At 41.5% G+C, this 9765-nt stretch overlaps 2 protein-coding genes across 2 annotated transcripts in view; both read right to left on the reverse strand.

Moving 5' to 3' along the window:
• LOC308327177 (uncharacterized protein) lies at positions 1–3135 on the reverse strand. The gene is made up of 3 exons (XM_080780393.1): positions 3041–3135; positions 1811–2098; positions 1–1586 (listed from the first exon to the last, which is right to left on the reverse strand). Exons 1-3 carry the CDS (start codon positions 3108–3110, stop codon positions 418–420), a joined length of 1527 nt encoding a protein of 508 aa, XP_080636519.1. The 5' UTR covers positions 3111–3135; the 3' UTR covers positions 1–417.
• A 1700-nt stretch (positions 3136–4835) lies between these two features.
• The window catches only part of LOC308327402 (arf-GAP with Rho-GAP domain, ANK repeat and PH domain-containing protein 1), a 23563-nt gene continuing 18633 nt past the window's right edge, over positions 4836–9765 (reverse strand). Inside the window, exons 20-27 of the mRNA XM_080780839.1 lie at positions 9716–9765; positions 9214–9415; positions 8441–8486; positions 8111–8322; positions 7480–7689; positions 7134–7239; positions 6507–6654; positions 4836–5812 (exon numbers count right to left, since the gene is read on the reverse strand). The exon at positions 9716–9765 is cut by the window's right edge and continues 50 nt beyond it. Of these exons, the coding sequence (XP_080636965.1) occupies positions 5759–5812; positions 6507–6654; positions 7134–7239; positions 7480–7689; positions 8111–8322; positions 8441–8486; positions 9214–9415; positions 9716–9765 (1028 nt within the window). The 3' untranslated portion in view covers positions 4836–5758. The remainder of the gene's footprint in view (positions 5813–6506; positions 6655–7133; positions 7240–7479; positions 7690–8110; positions 8323–8440; positions 8487–9213; positions 9416–9715) is intronic.

Genomic DNA, 9765 nt, shown 5'->3' on the forward strand with positions numbered 1-9765 from the left:
TTAATACATGGTCATTTATACAGCGTCAAGTGGAGTGGAGTTCAATGGATAGACAGCGACATCCTGGGAGCTTTGCAGCTGAACTTTCAATGGTGACGTCATATTCTATTTATTTCTATTATAAATGAATAACACCAAACTAGTTAAAAAAGGTAAAAAATAAATATAAATATCTTAGCCACTATATAATTGTACTGGTGGTGTTTTCCCCAAAAACGCAATCTGGGAAAATAAATCAGAGATAGATGCCTTTAGCGTTTGAGTGGACGGTCTGGATTTTGTTTCACGTGATTTACGGGTGCATTCGTCTTAATCTTCTCTGGAAGTCATAGCATCATTCATAGGTTGGCAAAGAGTGCCCACTAGCGTAATCACTGAAAACAGGAAATGACTCATTTTAGCAATGGCGGTTTTCTTTTATAGTGGAAGTATTTGTTCTCTAGTGTGGACATGCTGGTGTGACTTCAGGTGAGATGACTGACTAAAACTCTTATCACAATGTTCACAGTGGAAAGGTTTTGCCCCAGTGTGGACACGTTGGTGTCTTTTCAGGTCAGATGACTGACAGAAACTCTTGTCACAATGTTCACAGAGGAAAGGTTTTTCTCCAGTGTGGACACGTCGGTGTCTTTTCAGGTCAGATGACTTACTGAAACTCTTGTCACAATGTTCACAGTGGAAATCTAGTTCCCCAGTGTGGATACGCTGGTGTCTTTGCTGGTCAGCTGACTGACTGAAACTCTTGTCACAAAATGCACAGTGAAAAGGTTTTTCTCCAGTGTGGACACGATGGTGTTTCTTCAGGTCAGATGACTGAATGAAACTCTTGTCACAATATTTACAGTGGAATGGTTTTTCCCCAGTGTGGATAGCCTGGTGTTTGTTCAGTGGACCTGACTGACTGAAACTCTTGTCACAATATTTGCAGTGGAAAGGTTTTTCCCCAGTGTGGACATACTGGTGCCTCTTCAGCAGACCTGACTCACTAAAACTCTTGTCACAATGTTTACAATTAAAAGGTTTTTCGCCAGTGTGGATACGCTCGTGTGTCTTCAGATGACTTGACAAAATGTAACTCTTGTCACAGTATTTACAGTGGAAAGGTTTTTCTCCAGTGTGGATAAGCTCGTGTGTCTTCAGGCGACTTGACAAAATGTAACTCTTGTCACACTGTTTACACTGGTAAGGTCTATCTCCAGTGTGGATACGCTGATGTGTCTTCAGGTCCCCTGATTTTCTAAAACTCTTGTCACAATGTTTACAGATGTTGGTTTTCTTTCCTGGAAAAATCTGATGAGATGTCTTTACTTCTCTTAGTCCAATTGAAGTCTCTGTAAAGATAGAAGTCTTTTTCAAGTGATGACTGGAAGATGTTGGTTGGTCTGTGTCTCCTTGTTTCTGGCTGGATACAGAGCTGATGATTTGCTGACAGGCTGCTGAGGCGATCTGTCCATTACTCAACATTTGGCAGTAGAGGTCATTGTGTCTCGTCCTGATGTGTTTATGGAAGAAGACCTGAGATGTGAAGGCGCATGGACACTCAGAACAGGAGAATAATTGAGTCTGTGAAGACTGGGATATCTCTCCTGGGGGAGAGAGAGAGAGAGAGAGCAGGAGAGAGGAGAGAAGTGGAGGGACAGGTTAAAATAATATACAGATACACCTTGAAAAGCTTCAATCATAAAACAGTCAGTTGTTTAGGAGCACTACGGCTTCCCTCTTATTATTTTTCATTCCCCAAATTAGTCGTGCCAACTCCCATAGTTCCACACACATGTAAGTCCTGTCCCTGAGTTTAACACTGACTGACCTTCACAGGTCTCCTCCCAATCATCACTGTCTTCAGTAAGTTCAGTTACTTCAGTGTCAGATTCAAGTTCAACTTCAACTTCAGACCAGCGTGAGTCTTCTTCATCAATTTCACTTTTCACTGCTAGTAATGTCGACATTGACCCATCAGGCTTCTCTGGTCTTTGAAGTAGCTCCTCCTGCTGCTCCTCTTTAATGTATGGAGGCTCTGCTTCCTCCTGGAGCAGACTGGGGCTCCTCTCCTTTTCAGGAGAAACCTCCTCTTTACATACAACCATGTGCAGGATGTCTAGGAGCAGAAAAATAACATAAATCAACACTGGGTTCTATTTTTCCATTTTCCAAAGCTATCCATATCCATATATTACTCAACGAATTAATTATGGAGATAGAACAAATTTAAATTGAATCATTAAAACATGTTGATTATTATGCATAACTGACCAAATTCTAAATAAAACATTCTACTATTATTATTATGTTTTGTAGTACTACTGTTACTGTTTATTTTATTCTATTCCACTGTTTAAGCACATACCGGTAACTGTTTGTTTTCGTCCTTGGTCCTTTCTTTTACTTTCTTGTGCCTATTTTGTTTGTATTTTTTTGTATTTTGTATTGAATGTAGGTGGCTTCTATTCTGTCTGTCTTGTGGTGTGTGTGGTGGTCCCCGGGGGGTCCCCGGAACATCCAGACCCCCAGGAACGCGCCCAGGGTGCTGGCCCGGTTCCGGCGAGCCGCCCCACGTCCAAAATGGTTGAGAAATGACAGTTACCATGTGGGGGTCCCCCAGGAGGTCCCTGTACTGTAGTAGTAACTGTACTCTGATATTTTACATATTAACTGTATACAGTTAATATGTATGTGTGTGATAGGCTGCACAACAGTGACACTTGGTTTTGAAAACCAACCAAATGCTATTTCCGTGCTCAGACCCAGCCAGGCAGCCAGCCACACACACACACACACACACACACACACACACACACACACACACACAGCTACTTAATGAAGTGGTTGCACCACTTAAAAACAAAGGGACACTATGATCTAATGATTTAAGCACAAGTGTGTATCTTATAACCTGAAGTTTTTCTCATGATCGGCCGATAACGATCTTGTGCGTATTTAAATAAACATTAACAAAAAAAGCACATAACTTCACTGCCAATAGTGCTAAGCAATTGTTGTATGTGACGATAAACACCTTGAGAGACACAGTGAAACTTACTGAGGTCTGGCTGGTCTTCAGGTTCCTCCTGGTCCATTGAAACAGGTCTGACTGGGTCTGGAGAGTTCATCTGTACCTGCAGTCTGGACTCCACACAGTCTGGAATTAAACAATTAAAATCCCAGAGATGTTAATTTAGAAGGGATCTTATTTGTTCTTATTTGAGTATCTTATCGGGTTCATCACTGGTCAAAGCACTTTACTTCAATTTGTTTTGCACAGTCTTGAATTTTATTTGGAAAAGGATCACTTCTCCTTAAAAGGGAAGTAGAATTAATTCTGCCATTAAAAAGAATAACTAGAAATGCACTCTGTCGAGGTGCCAACTTGCGCCTTGTACACATGGCCTACTTGTGCGCAATCACAGCACGCAAGTACTGCTACTAACTAATGTCATTTACAACTGCTACCAGTTATTGACCTTATACCAACCTTGAAATGTACCTTAGTTATGTCACCGAGCCGATTAAAGCCAGTGCAAGTAATAATTACCAATGATTTGTGAAAATTATGGTTGAGAAAAAGGGGAGGAAATGTTCACTAATTCATTCAATCCAGGTCAACACTCAAAGTCTTGGTTCAGTGTGTGTGTGTGTGTGTGTGTGTGTGTGTGTGTGTGTGTGAGAGAGAGACAGAGAGAGAGACGCCAGGGATTCGTACCTGTTGTCTGTACATATTTTTCTGCATACTGTTCTGCATACTACAATTTTCAATCAATCAACCAACCAATCAATAAATCAACCATTGATTGATGTCGTTCAAACCAGATTCGGCACAAACATGGGGTTAAATAGGTATATGGCAGCATTCTCTGTCAGTGCTCCCTCTGCTTGGAATCAATCAGAAATCCTTAAAACTCAGATTACTTCCAATTGTGGGTCAATTCAGGGCAATGCTTTCCAACATTTTTGTTCAGGATCATAACCTGAACATATTAATTTAATAATTACATTTTTGGTTTAATATCGGTTTCAATTATTTGAATATTTGTGAAAATGAGGGCCACTCCCTCAATGTACTCCGAGACGGTTGGAATAAAGGTTATGATGATGATGAAAAGATTTATTAACAGTTTGCAGAATTACAGTACATTTCAAGCACAACTCAAGTCAATACACAAACGTAACTGTGAGTGGACGACACCATAAAGCATTAGCCTACACTTGTTTACAAGTGGGTCCACAGGGGGGGGGGGTGTGTATGTTATCCTTGTTTAGCGTATTGTAAAACTATACATCTGATTCTGTACCTTTTAAGTGTTAAAGGTATTCAAACTGTAAAAAAGAAAAGTACCGTACCTTCCACAACAAGTAAAACAGTCTTTGAACTGCATGTGTGTGTGTAAATTCCTCCGGTTTTCACAAGCCTCGCCTCTTTACAGTACACATACTGTTGTGAAACGATAGTCTCTCAGACACAGACACAAGGTACACATTTTTTACACGGCGAACTAATATAAGTAACACAGTCATAATCTGCATTTAACGTCCACTCTCTGGACTTTGTTTATTATTTGGCTCTCAACCCGGACGAGAGAAAGGGACGGACACCAGACACCATCCCTCTATCTCGTCCGGGTGAAACGAAAAAGAAGTAAACATATCCACCACGACTGGTCCCCCGGCTACAGATCTAATGATCTATACATCTATGCCTGTCTCTCTTCAATGTGAGCACCGGACGGTGGGGAGACAGATTCTGATGGGGGAGTGAAAAATGGAGTGAAAAATGCTAGTGGGGTAATCGTGTCCACCTAATACAAGATACCACCATATACTACACCCTAATATAGTACAATACATACAGGGGCCGTCACAATGCAGAAGACATTATAATGTTCAACTAACTTCAACTTATGTTTGTTTGTCTGTTGTTGGTGCTGCTGAATAATTGTAGCCTACTTGTAGCCCTTTTCAATGCATAACTTTGTTAATAATAGGTAAGTATTTGACTATGGGGGGTTTGAAAAATTAAGTGCCCCCTTTGGAAAAAACTATGCCCCCTGCTGATTGGTGCCTGGTGTACAATGGCAATAAGCAGACGGTGCATTGGGATTGGACAGATGTGGCACTATGTTTATTGTAGTTTGGACATCGATGCAACTTACAACTTACAGATTGTAGATTGTTTTAAAACCATTAAGCAATTTTAGTAGGCTATTACAAGAGTATACCAGCTACTACAGCTAGAGTATGTACAATAATGTGAGGATACATTCTATAGTTTCAGCACAGAAAAACAAAACAAAAAAAACACCTGGCCTTATGTCTCACCACAAACAAGAATACATTATGAGTATTAGAATAGATATATCTTTAACATGAGAGGTAACCACCATTACAAAAGGAAACTTCCTATACCTTGTATAAACTGCTGTTTAAGACCAGCTACCTAAGTATAGACAGCAGTCTAAAAATAAAATTCGAAACCATTGTGCTCTGCCGCTTACATTTGGTTGTGTTAGTGATCATGGTAAATAGACTAGAGTGTTTTCCATTATAATAGCATTGGCTGAAGAACGCCAGCTAAGAGCTCAAAATGTAAACTGTTACTCCAAAGTTAATCTCCACTGATATTGAATATGCGGTAGGCCTACAGTATATACAGGTATATGTGCTGCCCAAACATTGCATGGAAAGTGACATTCCTCCTCCATCCTTTTTCTTCTCTTTCTTCGGTTAATTTCCTCTCTCCTGTCCTGTGTTGTATCTGGGCATTTTAGAAGACTGTTATCTGTTCTTCACACTCCTCTGCTTTGTCATTCTCAGGGATCTGTGGAGAGATCATATGGTGTCAATATTATAGCTCTCCTCCAGTTATATGTGCATCCTTCATTTAACCATGTCATTCCAGTGCCTATTCCAATGCCCCCTCAGTTAGGTTTTTTAACTATTTTCAGCGATGGATAATAATTTTTTTGATGGGTAGATCTTGTTGAGCCGGTCATTTTGAAAGTAGCTCCCAAGTCAAAAAAGTGTGGGCACCTCTGATATACTGGCTCAAGTACCTAAACAAAAATGGGTGTCTGTAGTACAAATAAAATAATTAGGTTGTTGTGTCAAAACAAGCCAGAGGAAACGGGTGAGCCTAAAATCCAGCGTGACTGCAGAGTCAGGCTGGATTTGGACAACATGACAAGCCATGAAGCCAGAATGATGGCCAGCATGTGTCATGCACATACTGTAGTCAGTGTCACAGTGCCATGTCTCCATGAAACCATCAGAATGATGGCCAGCATGTGTCATGCACATACTGTAGTCACAGTGCCATGTCTCCATGAAACCATCAGAATGATGGCCAGCATGTGTCATGCACATACTGTAGTCACAGTGCCATGTCTCCATGAAACCTTCATACAGTGCATCTTATTTACAGAACTTGCGAGTATCAAAAATATCACAGTATAAGTGAAGCTAAACCTAGACAGGATGCCTGTTGGTACACACACACACACACACACACATACCAGGAACAGCAAGGTGTGATGGATGATGAGTTCTTTGGTGAGGCGGACCATCTCTGGGTTCATGGCCAGTTCCTCGAACAGGGTGGGAACCAGAACCGCGGCCAGGTTATGAGATGTCATACGGTTCTCAGAACTGAAGATCTGAACCCTGAGAGAAGACAGGAGAGGAGGGGGGGAAACTTTATATAACATATATATATGTTTCATTTCATATAACCCATTTTAGTGGTGTTCTGGTGTCCAGTGTCACAAAATGGCACATGTATACAAGCTCACAACTTGTCACACTGCGATGCATTGTGAGCTTGAAGATAGGCTATTTACATAGGTTAGAATGGGATTTAGTGTGTGTGACTGTGTGACTGTGTGTGTGTGTGTGTGTGTGTGTGTGTGTGTGTGTCATATAGGCTACTTGATAAAGATCTCACGGTCGAAATGTCGTATAACTGTGCTGTTTTGACGCCATTTGTTTTCTTTTTCTTCAGCATTCAGCATTCAAAAGTGAGTTGCGAGTCTTGCGACCCCTCGCTTTGTTCTACATTTTCTGTTTTTACAGTTTGGCTGATTGGCTCAGCACCAAATCACAGAGGATGTGCGTGTTTCTCTCTGAATGTGTGTGTATCTCACATGTAGAAGTGTTCACAGAGTGCGTTCAGCGTAGCTCTGTTGTCACCGGGCAGTTGTCGTAGTAACCGCCTGTAGGCCACCAGTCTGGCCTGCTCATCTGTCAGGGCTGAGTTATAACAAAGAGGGACATATAGAATAGAATCATAGAATTAAATGAATTAATAAAAACATGGTTTTGTACCCAAGAGACATTTTTGGATGTGATTTATTTATTTGTTCATATAATGATATGCCCAACATAAGGAAAATTGCAGATCAGCTCATAACACATCTTAATGTGAGGCATTGAGATCTATTAGATTACTTTTAGGGTTAAGTATAGGGCTAAGTGGTTAAGGGCATTCACCTGCAGCCTCCACCCACAGTTTCCTTTGATCCAGTGGTATGAGTGAATCCTGCCTGCGGACACATTGCTTGAGGGCAGAGGCAGCGTCCACGATGCCTTGTTCGTCTTTCTCCAGAGGGGCAGAGCTTGGCGAGGTCATCAGGGCTTCTACCAATTGGGAGACTTTGGTGACGAGGCCACAGCGGCGGTACACGCCCTCCACCTTAAGGCCTGAGACAAGGATCGCAATCCAAAAGACAAAATATTCAAAACACTTATTTGTCAAGTACAATACGTTGCATTTGACTTGAGTAATAATAACAACAACACATAAGTATGGAGGACAGACTCCAGGGAGAAAACAAGGTTTTTGTAACCTGTATCTGTCATTCCTACCTTGCAATGGCTTTCTGAAACAATCAAAATGGGTTCACTACTTGACACTTAATTTAATATAGTGCACATATATGACATCTGCTGGTGAAATAGATGTGGTGCAGTCAAATGATGTTACAGGACATGGATTCGTTTGGATGTGATCCTTTATGCACATGTGACTAGATGATATGTGTTATTAGACAGACAGACAGACAGACAGACAGACAGACAGACAGACAGACAGACAGACAGACAGACAGAGACAGACACTCACCATGCTGGGTTATATGCGAGATGCAGCGTTCAATTGCAGGTGGCACCTTGCCCCAGGTGATGCCAGTGGGTATCAGCTGGTAGAGAGATTTCTGTTTTAGCAGCAGAGGGGGGGACTTGGGGGGAGCGGCCAAGTTCTGACTGGCTACGAACTGGAGATGACTGAACCAGGTCTGGCAGCTGTGGTCTTCCTCAAAACATAGGGACACGGCCCTGAAATGGGAAGGACGATTAACATAACATGGAATGGATCATTTATAATAATAATTATTATAATTATTATTATTGGTAGATTACTATTATTATTATTATAATTATTATTAGTGCAGACCTTTCTCCAGTCACAAGAGCTATGGTGTGTTCAGTTGCATCCATTTCTGCAGGAGAGATGAAAGTTCCATGAAGAGCAATTAGACAGAACTTTATTTATACCACAAGGGAAATTCAGAGCTGCAGTTCACACACACACTGGCCAAGCAACCATTTAATTCAATGGTCACCCTCACAATTCTTTACAAAATTGCATGTTTTTAAGCTTCTGAGAATCGTGGTTGTTTAGTTGTTTGGTTCAAAACAACTGACCCAGGCTCCTTTGATGTAAGGATCTTTATTACACATTTTCACTTTCACTTTTTCTGTCAATTAAGTTCCTACTGTGAAAGTTTGACTGTCAGCCTAACTGGAAAACAAATTCTTCCCCTTTCATTTACAAAACCAGACAGGATAGGTCGATAGGACATAGCCTACAAACTCTGTTGTAAAGGTAAAATACTATGATCTGGGTGATAACCACACATTACATCCACAATGTTGTGCCTGGACAATACAATCTCTCTGTTCATTTAACTCTGAAGATTGTACAAATGGAACCAAATGCACCTTTAAGCGTACAGTTGGTTTCATTTCGAGTGTATAGGAGAATTGGGGTGGTTGCAGGTGGCTTATGCAGCGCAGCAGCACATATACAATATTGGAAATGTGGATCCAACAGAAATCTGTGCGTGTGTGTGTGTGTGTGTGTGTGTGTGTGTGTGTGTGTGTGTGTGTGTGTGTGTGTGCATGCGTGCGTGCGCATGTGCTTGTGCGTGCACACTTTGTACTCACTGTGACGTGTTTGTGTGTCTATTGTCAACCTCATTGGGTCTTGAGAACACATGGGGGCAGGGTAGATTATAGCTCCGCCCAAATGGAGGATGGCCCACGCTTCAGGATGCTCCAGGGCTCCGCCCACTCCCATGATGCTCACCTTGCTCAAAGCGAGCACCGTCCCCAGCTCGGCTTCTGACATGCCCACTGGGAGTATCACCTGTAGAACAGGGATGCATTGATGGATGGATTGACAGAGCTTATGGGTTATGTAGCTGATTCTCCTGTTTACAATGGCTTTAACTGAGCTTAGAATAGCGACGCAGTGAATTTAAGTGTGCACAGAATCAAAATCTACTTAATAATAACAAATATTTTGAATGGTAGATTAGATTTGATACAGTGTACACTGTTATCACTGTACACTGTATCAGATACTGTACATCACTGTAGGAGCACTCACATTAGTTGAATGCATGATGAGAGAGGAAGGCTAATACAGTAAGCAAAGGTTCTGTACCTTCACAATGTGGAAAAAGTGACTCAGCAGCACCTCCTGTGAGTCAGCAG

This window comes from Protomyctophum bolini (genome assembly GCF_963924005.1).
Source record: "Protomyctophum bolini genome assembly, chromosome: 13".
Taxonomy (NCBI): Eukaryota; Metazoa; Chordata; class Actinopteri; order Myctophiformes; family Myctophidae; genus Protomyctophum; species Protomyctophum bolini.